The sequence below is a fragment of the Periophthalmus magnuspinnatus genome, chromosome 13 (assembly GCF_009829125.3).
Source record: "Periophthalmus magnuspinnatus isolate fPerMag1 chromosome 13, fPerMag1.2.pri, whole genome shotgun sequence".
Taxonomy (NCBI): Eukaryota; Metazoa; Chordata; class Actinopteri; order Gobiiformes; family Gobiidae; genus Periophthalmus; species Periophthalmus magnuspinnatus.
In genome coordinates this window covers 10,096,775-10,115,315 of record NC_047138.1, presented here as the reverse complement: position 1 = coordinate 10,115,315, position 18,541 = coordinate 10,096,775, and the positions used below count along the sequence as shown (strand labels likewise).

The following is an 18,541-nucleotide window of genomic DNA, read 5'->3' as shown; positions in this document are numbered from 1 at the left end:
GTATGCAACTGCAGACTTAATTAAAAAAAGAATGAAGACAGAGGATCAAAACTGGCTGCCTTGATTGGTAACTGCTTGTCTCACATCTCAGCAGAAGGTACATCAGTAGATTAAAGCAAAAATGAAACAGTGCATATTTTAATGACAAAGGCGTCCATCTGCACACCTGAAAGGACCCCATTATCCTGGTAATGATGTGGAACAGACTACTGTCTCTATGCATCACAGACTGCAGCCTGCATGTCTCTCAAACAGAATACGAAAGGCTTTCATCTCTTTAATCCATCTTTTTAAAATGTGTGGTAAAAGTCACAAACTGTGGGTATAAATAAATAAGCAAATCATTATTTGAGATCAAAAAGGAGCGGTTTAATGAACTGTTAGATTATAGTATGTCTGGGTGCAAAGCTTTGATAAACGTAATACTGACTAAAATCATTGACTAAAACGTGCGGTTTGGTTCCCTCTAGTGGGCAGATTTTAAATCGCAATCAGCTAAAGAAACGCAAAGGAGCTCGACCTGATTAGTCAACAGAACATTTCACAGTAAGTATTAAATATTGTGAGTGAAAACAATCAAATCACTACTGCCTACTGTAAAGGGTTACAATTTAATTGCCTATACTGTTGGTTACATTAGGCCCAACCGTCCTGGGTCCATGCAAATTGTTCATGCAAATAGCCACATTATAAATATATTCTAACAATAAGATTTTCATCAATAGCTTTTACATATGTAGAGGCAAACAAACCCATGTTGCAGCAGATTTTAGTTAGTTGCTAAAAGATGAGCCGCAGGCAGCGAAGTAGTTTGTCAACGAGTAAGAAAGATGTCGACACCTAGTGGGCAGAGTTAAGAAATAATAATGTACATCTTACGTTATTATATTATCATTATCATTAACATTAATCCTGTATATAATCTTAACCTAAAAGATCAAAGCGTGTATAAAAAAGGGTAAAACAGAAATACAAATAAAAAATAAGCACTCAGCTGGTGGACAGTGTAATGTTATTTATTCAAACACTACAAATATATAGTGCATAGATAATAGATGAAAATATACAATATTACTTATGGACAGAAACATCTTTCTAAATAGTGCATAATGTCTAATAAACTATACATACATCTTTCGTGTACAGCTATGGTCATTGTTGTTGAGCACTGTGTGAAGACTCATTATGCCCTGGACCCTCGGGCTCCACTGGTAGGGAGCTAGTGGGGATGCCCACAGGAGGTCGACCTTTTCTGATGGGACTGAAGCCGCGCTGGGGTGAGCCAGGTGAGTTAGGGCTGGACAGGGGCAGGGGCAGGGGCAGCGGCTGGGCCAAGGGAGAGGGGCTGCGGGGGTAGCGGCGTGGAGGGGTCCATATCGGGCCACTTCTGTTGGAGGGAGGTAGAACTGGGACAAATGTAACAGGGAGCTCTTCCAATTGGCAAACGTTACCAGACCGCTCCTCTAAGCACTCCAGAGGTTCCTACAATTGTTCACATACACACATAGTCTTTGTTAGTTGTCATAAGCTCACTAGGCAGTGTTACTTCATAAATTTAAAAGAAATTAAGTTAACTGTGTTTTAACAATAACTTACATCTTCTGCTAGAACGCACAAAGGCCTTGGACTCCTTCGCCCAAGTGTGCTTGGTTTAGGTATAACTTCCTATAGTTACACAGTATTTAGATAACGCAGATTTATTATTTGAATTGCAAACTAAACAAGTCACTTACATCTTCATTGAGAACATATAAAGGCATGGGACTCCTTCTACCGAGGGTACTGGGCTTAGGCACTACATCAACTGAAAATGGAAACAAATACTGCTTGATTTGAAATGCGTTCTTTCTGTTGATAAATATTAATAACTTACCATCATGACCATTTTCACTCTGCTCCACATAGACAGGAGCTCTTTGGGGGACGGGTCGATGCTTCTTTCTGAAACACATAATTGTACTCAGTTACATACTTGCAATTGCACTGTCAAAAGTAGAAAGTTCACAGAACCAATGATGTAGAACAGCGAACTACTTGAGATTCTATTCATATAGTCAGGCTCTACCTCAGAGCAAACTAGAAAGAGGGTGAATGGGGTATGGAGAGAATAGACTGGCTTTTACTTGGATGGCTTCCAGCAGGCACACACTGTCACCAGGGTGATTAGGAGGAATATACCTCCTGTAGACAGAATAATGTATAGCGAACTCCGTCCTACACCAAAAGGAAAAAGAGGAGAAAGAAGATAGAAGAGAATAGAGAACAAGAAGAATTGTGTGTTAATAACAGGAGGCCTTCACAGCTCACAATGATTTTTATGTTCACAGATCACTTTGCATAAGTTAACTTTCACAAGTCTTAATGGAACACCATTGTAGCTCCTTAACACATCTTTGAAGTGTGCTGGCTCCAACACGACTTTGTAAATGGACATGAAAGCTTGAATGGCTCCTTTTTTTCTCTCACACAGTATAGCAAGAATGAATTGAGGATGACTTGGTTCTACTGATGCAAGTTTTTTGCACTCTTTTTAATAATGGATGCACATTCTGTCTCTGATTTGTGGCTCAACTCATGCTCAGTAACAACAGTTGAGCTTGGATGATTGCACTCCATTCCATTTGATCTTCCATTGTTCTCAGATAGATGCAATCATCTCCTCTTTAAAGGTTAAAGGTGAGAATGTAAATGATTGTGGTTTGCTGAATGTGTTGCTTTCACTTACTATAGACTGTAAGCCTGACTGGAGCGCTTTTCAGGCTGCTAATGAGGTTCTCCACTGTGCAGGTGTAGATGTCATCATCTGACATGAGGACACGGGAGATGGTCAGCACCTTCTGATCATGTGATAGCATCAGTCGTGAATCATTGGCCAGTCCTTTGCCTCCTTTGACCCAGCCGTAGATGGGCTTTGTGCCATTATCGTGAGAACAATGAAGGTTAAAGTGCTCACTGTACTCCAACACAGAGGAGGCCATCATCTGGATATAAGGTCTGGACACTGGAACTAATGACACAGGCAGGCAGGAGTGAAAAACATTTAAAAGAAAAATATCAGTAGTATTTTCTTATATTACATTATCAACAATGAACCTAAATATACTGATGTGAAGTTCTATGTTCTGTGAACCCTATTTAGTTTGAGCAGTGTTTTATTGTTTATATAAAGTTTTGTGGCAGTGGCTCAATAGAGAGTTAGCACTATACCATTGAAGCACAGATTGTAGGCGATGTCTCTGGATGTTGTATAAGCATAATAATCATAGGTTTATTCCTGAAAACATTGTTGAATGACTCATTCCTGAATAGTTTCCTAAAGCAAACGGCATTACTTGAACTATGGGGCAGTCATTGCGCTGATGGCCCCACACTCCCCCTCAGTTTTGGATTACTCATAATGCATAAACGTGGCAGTACCATCCACAGTGAGCTCAATGGAGCGCTCCCCAGGGAAGGTGTCGTCTGTGATGGAGATCTCCACTTCGTAGGTCCCTTCGTCAGACAGCTGCAGGTTATGGAGTAGCAGAGAGCCATTCTCATACACCAGGATGCGGTCTCTGTACTCTGGCCTCAGGTTTCCAATGATGTCAGTGCCAAGAGATTGGACAAGTGTGATGGGCTTCTCCTTGTCTCTTTTCAGCTGCCACTTAATGACAGGTCTGTCCGTGCTGCTGCTGGAGTAGCTGACTGACAGCAGGGCCTCTCTGCCCACTGTGCCTCTCACTACCTGAGACTGGCTGGTCACATTCACACTGGACACCTTGCCTGCAAACACGACAAAGGAGCAAACGGGTTCAGGAAGGATTAAGGCTGGACTTGACATTTGATATTTAAAAAAAAAAAAGTATTTAATTGAATCAGCTTTAGTTCAGTTTAATTTCATATAACTGTCCCATTGATGTTTCAACATTCAAGTCTGAAACATCGATTGCATTAATTGTACCTTATTCACATATTTATGTCATAACTTGGTGTTTTGGTCATGATGATTATCCTATCAGAAAACAGAATGAGCCTCACACGAGTTTCGTTTGTTCTAAAGCTGAAATCCAGTTGGTTTAAAGCTAAAATGGATCCCTCTGATCTAAATGCTCATGACCTAAACCCTGGCAGCCAATCATGAATCATTTCTAGTGCAGCCTCTGAGTTAATTATGGAGGAATTGAACTTTCACACGAGGCATGACCTGTCCAAAAACTTGGATGTGTCCTCTATCAGCAGGTTTAGGCACTTTCATCCCAGGCGAAGTTTTGATTGTAATGCCTTTTTTTACTAAGAGCTACATACAGTTTCTTTAACAGCATCCAAATATATAACCTGTAAACATAAATAGTGGGAAGGGTGCAACTTAAGTTGTTTATTTATACTCTTTTATTCAGTTGCACTAACATGAGCCTACCTATTCAGCTCTGCCAAACTTTCCCATCTGTAGCAATGTTTCTCAAATTAGAGTGAGCTGTTGTTTGGGATAGTGTGATTTGTGGTCCCTCACCTCCTACAGTTAGCCTATTGGTAAAGTGATGACTTGGCCACATGTCATTCTTTTTACAGACCTTGTCTTGGAAACCAAACTCAGCAAAGCTATTATGTTCACAGAGGCATTCCTATAAATCAGTGGGGCTGGACACATGGAGGCCAAAACACTGGGCCTGAGTGGGGATCCTACTGTTAGCAGGAATGTGGTAGAAAGAACAACATAGGACGGAGGGAGAGGGAGAGACTCTGCTCACTATTCTCTGCAGAGAGGCAGTTTAGCATGGCATCGCCTCGTCACTATGGCAACCATTTGGTCCGCCTGACCAGGGTTGCCAAGGCAATGAGACAAAGGGCATGATTGTTGGAGCTACTTTCCTCTGCTGAAAAAAGGGAGAGAGTGTGTGTGAGTGAAAAAGTCTTTGTCACTGGTGAAGTTGGGGATAGACACAGAACCCAGTGATTCCACAAAAAAAAAACAGCCTCCAACTGTTTTTATACAACTCACACTTGTGAAACTAAAACATTTTATTAAATCTTTGCTTTCTATAACATCTTCCCATCACATTTCTTTCTCCTTTATCTGATCACTCTTAATCCCCTTGTCATGTTTTTTAAGCTACAATGAACACTTCAAACTCAAATTAGCTAGTTGGATAGTCCCATTATGATGCAGTGCCCTCTAAATAATCCATTATGTTACCACTTAAGGGAACATAATGCAAAGAAAAATACTCCAGTCTCCAAAGTTAGTAACAATAACTAACTTTTAAATTCCATAGTGTCTAAAATCAGGACAAAACTAGATAACATCACAGTGAATTCAGATTATGTTTATTGCATTCTTACCTGACAAGAGAAGCACGAGCAGGCCCAGCAGTGTCAGAAAAGCAGCTATGTCCGTGAATGTTTCTGTGTCTGTTGAGGTGCTCTTCCTCTCCACCTTCATCTTGTGTCCCAGGCAGAGTCCCTTCCCCTCTTAGTGAACATGGTTTATCCAACCCGGGCACGTTCCTCCAGCCACTGCCTGCTCTGGCCTCTGCTTAGCCACACTGAGCCCCACTCTACTGCTCACTCACCAGCACCCCAGTCACAACCACAGTCACAACAGCCAACTGTGTGTGCACTGTGTGTGGACCCCACTCAGACTCATGTTTACCACAACTTTCCCCTAAAACTACTACTTCGGTTATCTTTATTTGTCTTTTTTAAAATCAAAACTGGAACTGATGACCTTTACCTCTTTAAAAAGTATGTGATAATGTACTTATTTATTGGTTTATTTCTTTATTTCCAACATATTTTAAGTGCCTTAAAATGAACTCACGTCTATTGTGTGTTCCACATACCTTTACAGCTTCATTATTCATGCTCCAATAACTGTAAAGAAAACACACTACTGAGCTAGATGTGGTGTTATTACAATGATGTCCCATAGGTGGCGTAGAAGCCTTGGTATTACTAGTATACTGTTGCTTCAGAAAACTCTAAAAGCCAAGTATGATTAATTAAAGTATTAATTAAGTAGTAATTGTATAATTGTTGTGATTTTAAAAATCAAGTAAAACCTACTATTTAGATCAGATTAGTGGTTTATATAGACAAAAATATTTCTGATTATCAAAAATATCTGGTGACTGTTGATCCTTAGAGTAACTGTTGCATTCTGAAGACAAGTAACAATCATTTTCGTCTTTGCCACATTAGCTTCCCCTTTGATTTTCCATGTCAAAATCTACACAGGTGTGAAGACTGTAACCGTCACATCTTTCCATAATGTGATATTCCATAAGATTATGATCAAATCTGTGGTGTGCATGTAAACATAGCACTGTGACATGATGGAAATAGCTCTGGTTCTTTCTTCTTTACTATTTCTTAAGTATTTTGCCTAAGTATGCAGTTATTGACAAGTAGGCCTTACTTTGTTTTGAATATTGAAGCAGCTCTGTTTTGACCAGTGAGTCTTAATGTGTCATCCCGCCCACTTTGATAAATCAGTCTTTTGTTTTGGTATTTATTATAAGCATTTTTTTCCCGATTACAAAGAAAGCATTTCAGTGCAGAGGCGGGAAACAGTAAGCCTTAACAAAAAAGACTAGGAGCAGCTGCTGTCTGTCACTGCACTCTCCTCTGAGTCAGACATCTGTGGAGCTCACCATCAAAGCCGCGCCCTTTCACCTCTGACCTGGGTAAAAGCGCTTGCACCCTCTCCCTCTCATCTCCTAGCGCTCTCTAAATCAAGGGGACACTTTTCAGTCAATAGAAGAAGAAAGTGGGGGCAGAGAGGTGGCCTTGTGTCTGGATATGACTCACCCAGGAAACGCGACCTTGTGGGAAATGTATTCATCAATGTATTTGCAGAGAAATTATAAAACCTTATTAGATATTTAGACATTATCACTTGGTAATGTTAGATAACTTCTCATCCAAGCTGTGCAAAAATAGCTTTAAGGTAGATAATTGTGCCCCCTGCGGTTCTGTCCAGCTTATTCAAGTATAATTATCACCCAAGGGAGGACAGTCATATTTCTTCATGCTGGCAAACTGTCTGAGAATCCAGTCAAACTGATCAAGCAAACAGCCCCATGATCCACTAACTAAAGGGCAAGACTTTTTTGTTTAAGATTATCTTTCTCCTTAAGGTTCAGAACTATATTTGCAGCTCCAGGTTGGTGCGTGCTATGTTTGGAGGTGTGCAATAACTTATTGATTGTTCACCCACTATTATCAAAGAGACAGAAGTATGTGGCCGCGGCCCTTCTGGGACTGAGTAGGAGAAAAGAGAATCTAAAAAGCTCACGGGGGATGTTGAGGAGGAGGAATGTCAGCCAAGAGAAGAAGCAGCGCTGTGGTGCAGTGTGCAAAAACCACAGTGGCTCGTATCAGTGCAGCTGGCAGTGTGCGTCTGCAGGAAAGTGGGCATGTGCGCGTGTGTGTGTTTGTGTATGTGACAGCCAGCGTCTTGAGAGGGATCCGCACACATTTGAGACCGGTTTCCTGTGTGAATCTGAAGGCATGTGCACTGTCTGAGTGAGTGCACAGTGCGCGGTGCATGGCTCAGATGTGTGTGGGTGGGCTGAGTGGGAGCACTGGAAGACTGAAGATGTTCGAGCCATGAAGCAAGCAAGACTGGCTCAGCAAATGAAGAGAAGGCCATTTTGGCAGTCCTATTCAGTAGTACACTAAGTTATGACTTTACAAAACTAAATATATTAACACCATCAAGTCTGGCTAGTTTGTTGAATGCAAAATAGTGATAGGTTTGCTTAAGCACAATATTCATTAAAACCGTTTTAGTCACGTTTTATTTAATTAATCAAAACAATGTATGTTATGTACATATAATTGCCATTGTTTGAGTGGTTAACTTGAACACAAATTACAAACATTTCAGACACTACACACTGTTAAAGAGGCAATTCATATTTGAGGTGCATTTATTATAGTGTAATGCCATGATTCTACAGCCAACTTCAGCAAGGTATAATTCATTTCACTTTGCAAGCTCTGCAAACTCTAGCAATGCAACTGATACACCTGATTTAACATAAATCAAACAAGGCAAACCCATCAACACAACATTAGCAGGGTATATAGAGCCTATGTTTAGTAGAACTGAGCGGTATGAAATGTTACTGGGACTGAAATTATGGCATGCTTACTGCTCTGGAAGATCTGATTTATAGAAAAATGCCTGAATAGAATTGATGAAAAGGTAATTAAGTCATAGACTCTAAAAACTTAAACAGAACATAATCATTATATATAGATTGTTGTGTAAGCAGGTCAAATAGCCATATGATATAATACAAGCAGCAGTGCAGAAAACAAAGCAACAGAACAAACTAATAAAAGCCACAAATTACAAATAGTTCAATGTTGATGCACAAAAGGTCTACACACAGATGGTCTGATCCATCCAAAATAAGCCCTGTTTAGCATTTAGAAGACATTCATTTTCACATTCACAGATCAGCTAAAAACTAGCACACTACCAGAAGTTTCACAAGTACATGCAGTGAGTTGTGAATTCTGGGTCAAAGACATCCCTACTGATAAGAGTGTTGGAGAAGCAGAGGAGTGTTAAAGTTCACAAAATTCACCCTCGAAAACTGTTCATTTTCTACAGCTAAATTGTGTTGAAAACAAATGACTCCTTGGGACGGGGGTATAAAGGTATGTGTCTGAAAGCCAGCCCAGCAGGCTTACGTCATCATCAGCTCGCTCTACCTTGCATTCTCTCTCTTCCTCATCCAGGTCAGTTCTAGGGGGTCACTGCTCTGGCACAGATGTGTCGTCGCCTCCTACTGGCCTCGATCTTCCTGTCTCTAAAAAGAGAAAAGCACAATGAGCCTGTGACGTGTTCACAGCTGTACAGTCTAACCACTCTGACTACATGTGGGTGATATATGGGTACATGTATTACCCACAGTACATGGGTCTGTCATCTTGTATCATATGGCATATGATGTAAAATTACTTAAAGAAACATCTCCTTATCTCTGTTATGTCTTATTATTTGAAAAAGGGGGCCTACCCCAGTGGGAGGTGCTTGAGATGTTCGGTTCCCATCCGACAGCTCCATTAATTCTGCCTGGCCTCTTTGAGGCATATACTGTTCCTGATGCACCTGGAGTTATAAATACCTCTCCTACATAGGAACTGCAACTGGGTTAGGGAAAAAGTCTGCCCACATCTCCAAAACGAGACCTACCTTTTGTCTTGCAACATGTTACCTTCTCTAATAGCATAGGAACTTGTGTTGATTTTTAGCACAATTGTGAAATATAGCACAGAAGCTCTCCTTCAATGTTAATTTTAAGGAAAAGATTTTCCAGTACCTCCATAATGATATTTTGTCATGTCTAACATCGTTGTTTAGAGTTGACAACCTTTCACAGTTTTTGGTGTCAAAAGATCCATTTGAATGGATAAATGCATGAAATCATCAACAACATGTAGAGTATGTACCAAAAGTCACTTGAACCTTAACACTATTACTATTACCACTATTAATATTACCTATTACTCTAACCACCTGTAACAACTGAGCGCCTCCATTTCAGTGAAAGTAATCTTGGATCCCTTAAATAGAAGGATTAATTGAAAGATTCAAGTATGTGTTGTTAGTAGGCCTCTGGGGTAATTAAATGAGTCACTCGGTTATGCATTACATTAATCACTCATAATATTTTATGAGATCCTCTGATACATGTATTTAATCAGCCAAATTAATAAGCCAAATTAAATAATTGGATGCAGCCTTGTTTTGGGTTATATTGCATGGTCTTTTTTTTCATGCTTAGAAGAATGTACAAAGTCTTCCCTACTCATTACATTGACTATGCACTTGCTTAACTGATGGCAGTCACCAAACTTTTACCATCCTTATAATCTCTATCCATGATCTTATCCCTATATCTTGGCTCTATACCACTGACCTGTGCCCCCTGGCTGCCGTTGAGCACATCCCCAGAACTGCTCACCTCCTCCCCCTCTGTTTTGTCCTCAGGCTTCATCTTCTTGCGGGTCATGTGACCACGGAAACCCGCCTGGATCTTAGCAGCTGCCCTGTTGGCCTCGGGGTCATCTAACGGGATGTCCATAATGTCCTCCTCCTCCTGGGGCCGGCTGCACTCCTCCTGCTGCAAGTTCAACAGCAAACACATGAACAGATGCTATATGTCAAATTTCAATATACATCAAATGTAATATGGTAGATTCAAGAGTTTAAGATTTATATGCAAACAATTAATTTGATACCGTATTTTTTTTCTCTCTGCAGAGAAAAAAAAAATCTATATTTATTTATTTGCTTTACTTTATTATTTATTTACATTCCTTCTAGCACTGAAAATACCGTTCAACTAAATGAGTTAATTTAGACAAGCAATGTATAGCAGACATTTTCCCAAAAGAAACACAGGGTGGTTGGAAAAGAAATCCATGCATGCCATAACATGGAATAGTGGTACAGCTTTAAAAAAAACAAAAAAAAACAATCTATGGCCAATGGTTAGCATTATTTGTCTGTTATTCACGTTACTTTACAAATAATTAATATACACGCTAGCTCACAGAAAAGCTCACAATCTGAGGCAGCAAAACAGGTCTCCACTGAAGCCCCTCCAATGCTGGAGTGTGCCCACCCACCTGCTCAGCAGCCATCGCCTGTCTGACTGCTCACACAACCACCAGCCTTCTATAAGTTAGCACAACCACACACAGCACTGGAAAGATGCTTGAACTGATCTAAAATCATTGCTGATACCACTTAGTCAAAGTGTTGAGATAGGAACTATTGCTAATCTAGTCCAACTCCCACCACAAACATAAGATAACATTACAACTTACATTCTTCATAGTAGTAAACAAAGGATGTACACATCTCTATCTACTAACAGTTTCCACAAAGTTTACCTGAGGCTGTACTTACATTGTGACAGTCCATGGCTTACTTGAGTGATGACTTACAGATTGTAGAAGAGCTCACCTCGAATGGCCGATCTTTAAGACTATTCTAGACCTCAGTGTTCTTACTGTATAATGCAGATGCCAACAGTCTCTTACTAACAATCACTGTATGTTCAGTAACAGCCGCTCACGCACAAAGTGAGAGGGAGAGAGCTGGAGAGAAAGTGAGAGAGAGAGACATAGAGGAGGAGAGGAGAGAGAAGGTGGGACCTCCTCCAAACATGACAGCATGTGTTCCATCTTTACAGCCTCATTAAGGTTACTGGCCTGCTGTGATCACATTAGTGTAACTGACCTTTACCATATCATATTATAAACATGACTGAGTGTATAGGACAAACCATAGACAGATCTGAGGGAAATCAGCAGAGAGCACTGAGTACAACACTACAAATTTAACAGGTTTCAGTGCTAAAAAACAGATGATGTACACAGAAATACTATGCAAGACATATGGTCATGAAACAATCGCGGACTTTCAAATTCCACTATAGCGTGAAGATAAACCTGTGTTAGAGTCTTGGCATGTTTTACACGGAAGGTGTTAAAAATGTATTAGAAGCAGAGTGAGCTATCAGCGCTCTCCATCCCTCAGATCCCAGCTGGTACTGCCGCCCACACGCCTCTGCCAGCTTCACAGACAAGACACACAGGGAGAGAGAGAGAGATACACGCAAACATCCATTTATCTGAGTTATATCTCTGACATTAACACCCTCCTAATGGTTTTATCAGCCATCCAAATGCACTGAAAAATGGTTAATGTCTTGGACATTTTTAACCAAGATTTAATATATTAAAGAGCACTTGCCCACTGCATCCAAATTAATTCATTAATCTGATATCTATTGCATAAATGTGTTTTCATTCATGGTTGTATTGTAGTGATAGTTTTGGGAAATGAGTAACAGTAAACACAAGCTCAGTGTAAACATCTGGTTGGTTGCTGTATAAATGATGGCCTATATGGTGCAGTTGTTTCCACACATGAACAACAGGAGTGACAGTTGGGACCACAGAGAAAACATATTTTTAGTTAGGTTTTGCAGCCACCCTCAAAACAGCTTTAAAAGCAACTACGTTACGGGCAAAGATGGTGCCTAGCAACTATCAGCATCACCGACTCCTATTAATTCCATGACGACACGAGGAGGGAGCAGGATGGTGAAGAGTTTCCATGGTAACAATGTTAATACTTCTTCCCACACTCCATCCCCACATGTTTGGGTCCAGACAAATTGGGTATAACTTTTACACATAAAAATGTTTTTTGGCACACTTTTTTTGGTTGCTATGAAATATAATAATAAATTCATATGTATTTTCTAAAGCTCTAAAACAATGGTTGTAGGAGGGTCAAATATGTCACCATGTAGAAAAAAAAGGCTTTTAATATTGAGAGTTTGTTTGTCTAACTTCAACTGAACTCTTCTTCAATTTCTGTGTAAAATGAGTGTGCTGGTGTGTCGCATTGTGCGTTTGTTGCTGCTCTTTTTTTTCCTGTCCTGTAGATTTTTTACATAAATCTGCTGAAAAGGACTGAAAAGTTAAATTAAAAGTTAACTGTGTTTGTTTTATCTAGATCTAAATGTTCATTTACATGTGCTGTCCTTTTTATGAACAAATAAAATAAGAAATAAGAAACAAAAGAAATGAAAATCAAACATGGCACACTTAAGCAAACTAGTGGGCCTAGAGGAGAAGCAACATGAAATCATAAAAAAATGCACATTTTATTGGATGTTTAACTTCAGTGATGTGCATATGCAGTTGAAATAGACTGCAAATAAAAAAGCACTTAGAACAACAGAGTGCACTGAAAAGCATGGAAGACCTCAGATATGTGTTGTCCTTGAAGAATGTATTTATAACGCTACCTGACAGAAATGGGAGCATGGCTGTGGCCTAACTTGACATCGGGCCAGCTCTTGTTAAATTATAAATATATACTTGACTTTCAGCATGGGGCCAAGAATTTTGAAAAACTTTTGACAATTCAAATTTTACCTTTTCATCAGACTGTCCTTCTGGATCTGGGGTGTCCTGCTGCTCCTCTTGCAGACCAGTGCCTTCTTCCATGGGTTCCTCCTCCTCTTCATATTGCAGGTCTTGTGATACAGTGAAATATTTTTCTAAAGTTCCTTCTTGGCATTGTTCATCTTCATTGTGCTCTAACAAATCTTCGTCATCTTTCTCTAGAATTTCACCCTGTTCCTCCAACATTTTCACATTTGAATTAGTGAGTTGTGTTGAATCACTTACAGGATCTTTGTCAAACAATTTTTGGTGCTCTATTTGTTGGTGATCTGTTTGACCTTCATTTTCTTGTTCTACAATTGTAGTTGTGTCTTGAGTTAAGTTAAACTTTTCAAAATTGTCCTTCAGGCTTGAGTTTTCGTCATTGTTTATATTATTTGTGTCTTCGCTTATCAGATGATCTGTGCTAGTAGTGGGTTTATGTACTGTGTCTATAATCTCAACACTTTCCCCCATAGAATTATTATGATTTGAAGCATTTTCTTCATTGTCATCATCTTGCTTTTCTTCTTCCAATTGTACTTCCTGTTCATTTGCTAGTGTATCAGTATTTTCCATGATTTCTACATTTATTCTCAATTCATTATTAAAATTTTCCTGGTTCTCTGGAATATTGTCAAAGCTAATCTCTACTAAAGATTTATTGTTGCTACTTTCTTCAGTATCTTCAGAGATAGTAGTATTTGCATCATGAATTGCCTGTTTTTGTTTCCGCTTGGTAATTTCCAGTTGTGAAAATGGGGACTGGAGCCTGATGTCACTGGGCTCAAATGCTACTTTTTGCTCTGCATCTTCCTCCATTGCTGATGCAGCATTTGTTGTTTCCTCTAAATCTTTACCACAGATATTTACATTTGCTTGTTTTTCCTCTCGGTCTGTATGCTCCTGATCGTCGTCTTCCCTTTCACTTTCTGACTCTTGCGCATCTATATTCACAGTCTCACTCAATAATTGCACCTCATGACCCTCTGACTCAGAGTTGTTTGAAGCTTTGCTGTCATTTATTTCATTTAATAATCCATTGGCTTGTGTGGAGGTTGTTGGGTCTGCACTTGCAAATAGAGACGCTTTGGCTGACTCTGCTGGAGTTATAGTGAGAGACGATTCCTCTTCTTCACTCTTGGTGAAGGGGTGGGTTTTCATTGTCTTCATAGACACATCCTCTGACTGCCCAGAATAATCTTCAGTCACAGAGACCTTTGAGTTTATGCTAAAAAGTGCCATATTGAACAAACATTATGTACTGCAGATCTCAAAACCTGGCCTATCCTTTGTGTCTACACATATAACTCTATCTAGGTTATGCATACAATTAAAATTTCTTCTCATGTTCATAAATTGTTTATTATGTCTATACTTAATTTCTTGATGCTTTATGTTCTCTTCCCTGTTCTGTGAAATGAACCTGCTACCAGTGCAGTGCACAACTCACTTAGAAACAGTTGTCCTTGATGCATGGTCTGAGGTCTGTGGAGGGAAAATAGGTAATTATTCCTTTTGAATCAAATAAACAACTTAAACAAGACAAACCTACCTTAAATGAATGATTGTTGTAATATCGATCTTCTAATTTGGCAGCCCACTCAGAGGGGTCTGTGCCTGTTTCTAAAATCAGATTTAAGTTAAAGTTAGTTAATTTATTGTCTCTCACTTGGACTGTTAGCTTGCCTTAGGACTGCTAGCTTGCCTTACCTTCTCTCTGTTTAAGCAAAGTCTCAAAATACTCTGCAGCGTATTTTGGAATATCTTTGGGCTGGTCTCGAAGAATTTCTCTTGTTAATCCTTCAAGTATAGCACCAAAACCTCGAGGAACTCTCAGATGAGTGTTGGAGATGGGCATTGCCATGTTGATTGGAATCAGCTCGAGTGGATTGAAGTGAAAAAACAAATACACTAACGAAAGAGGGGCTGTAATTTGTAGTTTTCAGAATCGTAAACAAATGTTTCCTGTTGCAGTTTTGTTTCTATTCCCCTTGCAATTGGTTACAAGATTGTTTGTTATTGTAAACCGTTACCAGGCAACAGCTCTGCGTCTACGGCAAGTGACGAGGCCCAAAATAAAACATTACAAATTCATATTAAACATGTAGTTTTATTTGACACATTTAATACATACACAGATTGTCCATATATAGCTTCAACAACGACTAATAATTTCCAGAAAAAATCGCTATTATTTTTACGGTTTATGTCCTATGGCACAAATCAATTATAAAACAAAACAGTTTAAGCCTATAAACTAATTATAAGCCCGTTTTCATGCATACGTAATAACAGCGTAGTCTGAGGTGGTGCTCATCTTTCTACAAACTTCCAACGGCTGAGGCAGGTGCAGCATGTCAGCAGAGCGCGCGGCCTGCAGGCGAGCGCGAGGATGAACGCCCCACAACTGCAATGGAGACACACGTCCATGTTATGTGTAAAGCAACTATTTAGGGTATGGTACTTCTCTTCTTACCTCATTACGATCACCAGAATTTAAGTAAAGAGCTTGTGAGATGTCTGGCGTACTTGCACCTCGTACGTTTATTACTATATCAGCATATGGCACTTCAGGGTCTCCTTCCATTTCTAGGAACACAAATGTCATTATCTTTGCAATTCTAGCTCTAAAATCAACAACACGTGGCTGGAGAGCACATAGGCGTACCTGGAGTTGGAATTCTCAGCATCACTCTTTCACTTTGCTTGGAAGTTGGGCCTGGAAACAATTTAAGTAAGAAAATAAAAAGGACTGGTGATGGTGATTCTGAATGTTGGATCTTGGTCAAACTAAACACTTACCCTTATTTAATGGCATGGTTCTACTGGAAGCCTTAGGTGAACTATTGAAACAGTTGTCTTGTCATTAATAGTGTTTCGTTTCTTAAATATATAGTATATATATAAGTCTAAGGTGACCAGACATTCAATCTCAAAAAGTGGGACACAGCCAGGTTGGAGTGTTTAGTGATAATAAAAGTGTGAAAAGTGTGCATAATTAAGAACATTATTATGCACTCAAGTCATTCATGACTTAGCATAATCTGAGAGACTTCCTTCAGTGCAATTGAGTACATATCTTTGTGATCTGGTCATTTTCAAGCTATTTTTTTTTCTGTATTTTGGCTAAACAAATGACAATTTATACTTAGTTTTATTTTTGATGGATATCAAATTGGTCAAAAATAGGAACACTTCTTGTGTAAAAATGGGACAAATCACTGCTTTTGGATAAATCTACTGTGACAGGGGACCCAGGGTTCAAAACTGGGACTGTCCCGGGTAAATAGGGACATCTGGTCACCCTATATTAATTATATTCATAGTATAGGCGTATTGATTGGATTACATATACTCACTTGGACTTGGACATGTTGACTGAAGACTGGTGCTCTATATATATTTGTGAAGCAAATAAATACTGTTTGCTGCAGATAATGAATACAGAGAAATAATGTGACATACAATATAATTTAGTCACCTTTACCATTAGAGCCATGTCTTCTTCGAGTGAGACACAGGTAGACTGCCAAAGCTGCAAGGACTAAGGCTACTGTGACTGTGACTGCTGCTACAACCTTCATTCCGTCTTTCATCACAGGCTTTTCTATAGTAACAAAACAACAACAGTTATTACAAGGCAAATTTGTACATTTTGTTTTGTAGTTTTTGTTTAATTGATTGCACATTCTGGCTTACCAGCCGCTCCTGATGTGTTGGATTCAGATTGGAGAGAGACTATTTGAGCACATTGCATAAATCAAAATTATGCCATTAAAAATAAAAATGTGTATTTGTTCTCCACTTACCTTTTGTAGTTTCAGTTTTGTGTGTTATGGCATTACTTGTTTGATCTGTAAACATGTGGATAAATGATCTCTCAACTTACAGTAGGTATCTTTTATATGTGTTGTAAATAGAATCAACAAACACCTTTGAGTTTTAGCTGCACAATCCGCTCTGTCTTTGGCTGAAATGGTATGGCATCACTAACTTCAGTTTTACAAAAGTACTCTTTCAGATCTTTGCTGGTGATATTTGGCAGTGAAAAAGACACAGTGCAAACTGTTTCTTTGTTTGGTTCTGCTGACGTGCATCCTCCGTCTTTTTCAGTAATCCAACAACCACGAACAAACCCAGATGAACAATTGTAAGTGCAATTCAATGTTACCGAATGGCCTAACTCGACCAAAACTGTGTCCATCAACGTTTGGTTTTCACTGCTTACAAAATCTGCAAAAAGAAAGTACTTATTTTTTGTTTATATTAGAAAAAATATGTATGCATGTCTTTAATTACTATTGATACTTAAATAATTAAATAACATAGACTTACCATGAAATGCACACAGGTACACAAATAGTGTAAATGCTAAGAAACTCATTCTTCTTTCCTTGCAGCTAACTTTCCGTAACACAAATATACACACAGACGCACAGGTGCAAGATCTAAGGTCATACAGGATGTGGTAATGACATGTCTTACACTTTACATTTATTGTAAAAAAACAAACAAAAAACACCCCAAAAAACTCAAAGCTCTACACACAGCCTTTATTGAGCCAAAAATAATCTTCAGTAACTATTTAAATTAACGATAATGTAACGCTGGTCATAAAATATACATGTGTTTGTTTGGTACAGAACATACACAGCATTGAGTGAAAGCACATTTTAATGCATAATGTGCGTTAGCTGTAGCACATATTCATGCATTATAAACATGCTAGATAGAATTACTGAAGATCATTCCCCACCATTATCAGTTGCAGAGAGCACTTGGGAATCTTGTTACATGCTCTTGTTTCACTTGCACCGACAGGGCCCATTCACCTCCAGATAATGAATCCTTTTAGACTAGAATAATGTTGTCTCGAAACATTTATACAATTTTGTGTTTTGTTCTTCTTACATATTATGGCAGCACCTCGGGTAAGAAAGCTGATTTTAAATTCTTTCTAAACATATCTCTTAAATCAACTGGAACTTTAGCTAACCATGATGTACTTTACTTAGAATTAATGGAAGCAAGTGGAGACCATGCTGTCGATGAAGTTCTGTACCGGTGCCCAGAAGGAACATATTTCTCTCACCAGATTTGTTTAGAATGTCCATCTGGTCATTTGTAAGTCAACCTTGTTTTGCAATTGGAAGTAGCTCTTAACAGTAAGTCATGAATTTATGTTTTTAGTTGTCTGGGTGATGTTTATGCCCCACAAAGGTGTCCATTGGGCACATTCAACCTCTACACTGGGAAAAGCCAGAGCAAAGCCTGTGAAGTAAACATTTAAACTTTTTCTGAAAAAATGAGTATTTACTTCCTAAGCTTAATCTTAAAAATGTGTTGTCTGCTGCAGCCTTGCTTTCCAGGTCTAATTAGCTCAGAAGACCGAGTGGATTGTACACTGTGCCCCTCTGGGTTCTCTTGTGATCCTGCCAGTGGGACATTGTCCCTCTGTCCCCCCGGTCTACACTCCCCGGAGGGAGTACTAGAGTGTCTGTCTTGTCCTGTCGATTCTGTCTGTATGTCAGGTTTTCCTTTCAAGGTAATTTCTGAACTTAGCAGTGTTATA

General features: G+C 39.2%; 4 protein-coding genes across 6 annotated transcripts; all 4 read right to left on the bottom strand.

Annotated features, from left to right (window-relative positions):
* Positions 1–1,000: 1,000 nt before the first annotated feature.
* On the bottom strand, positions 1,001–5,588 carry hepacama (hepatic and glial cell adhesion molecule a). Its single transcript, XM_033976429.2, has 8 exons — positions 5,323–5,588; positions 3,418–3,765; positions 2,726–3,007; positions 2,124–2,214; positions 1,874–1,941; positions 1,734–1,804; positions 1,597–1,665; positions 1,001–1,482 (listed from the first exon to the last, which is right to left on the bottom strand). Exons 1-8 carry the CDS (start codon positions 5,420–5,422, stop codon positions 1,153–1,155), a joined length of 1,359 nt encoding a protein of 452 aa, XP_033832320.1. The 5' UTR covers positions 5,423–5,588; the 3' UTR covers positions 1,001–1,152.
* Positions 5,589–7,763: 2,175 nt separating this feature from the next.
* Positions 7,764–11,709, bottom strand: nrgna (neurogranin (protein kinase C substrate, RC3) a). 2 transcript variants are annotated; one of them, XM_055225928.1, is made up of 3 exons: positions 10,913–11,709; positions 9,918–10,121; positions 7,764–8,804 (listed from the first exon to the last, which is right to left on the bottom strand). In XM_055225928.1, the coding sequence occupies exons 1-3, from the start codon at positions 10,925–10,927 to the stop codon at positions 8,781–8,783; spliced, it is 243 nt and encodes an 80-aa protein (XP_055081903.1). In that variant the 5' UTR covers positions 10,928–11,709; the 3' UTR covers positions 7,764–8,780. The 2 variants fall into 2 exon arrangements, with proteins under 2 accessions (XP_055081903.1, XP_033833578.1); XM_033977687.2 differs by having other exon boundaries at positions 9,963–10,121; positions 10,913–11,699.
* A 924-nt stretch (positions 11,710–12,633) lies between these two features.
* On the bottom strand, positions 12,634–14,833 carry spa17 (sperm autoantigenic protein 17). The gene is made up of 5 exons (XM_055226192.1): positions 14,680–14,833; positions 14,522–14,592; positions 14,420–14,454; positions 12,958–14,197; positions 12,634–12,642 (listed from the first exon to the last, which is right to left on the bottom strand). Exons 1-5 carry the CDS (start codon positions 14,831–14,833, stop codon positions 12,634–12,636), a joined length of 1,509 nt encoding a protein of 502 aa, XP_055082167.1.
* A 374-nt stretch (positions 14,834–15,207) lies between these two features.
* Positions 15,208–17,372, bottom strand: LOC117380447 (uncharacterized). Of its 2 annotated transcripts, none has more exons than XM_055225984.1 (10): positions 17,305–17,372; positions 16,903–17,202; positions 16,779–16,823; positions 16,669–16,707; positions 16,451–16,576; positions 16,329–16,362; positions 15,772–15,812; positions 15,638–15,688; positions 15,446–15,558; positions 15,208–15,376 (listed from the first exon to the last, which is right to left on the bottom strand). In XM_055225984.1, the coding sequence occupies exons 1-10, from the start codon at positions 17,351–17,353 to the stop codon at positions 15,245–15,247; spliced, it is 930 nt and encodes a 309-aa protein (XP_055081959.1). In that variant the 5' UTR covers positions 17,354–17,372; the 3' UTR covers positions 15,208–15,244. The 2 variants fall into 2 exon arrangements, with proteins under 2 accessions (XP_055081959.1, XP_055081960.1); XM_055225985.1 differs by having other exon boundaries at positions 16,457–16,576.
* Between the last annotated feature and the right edge of the window lie 1,169 nt (positions 17,373–18,541).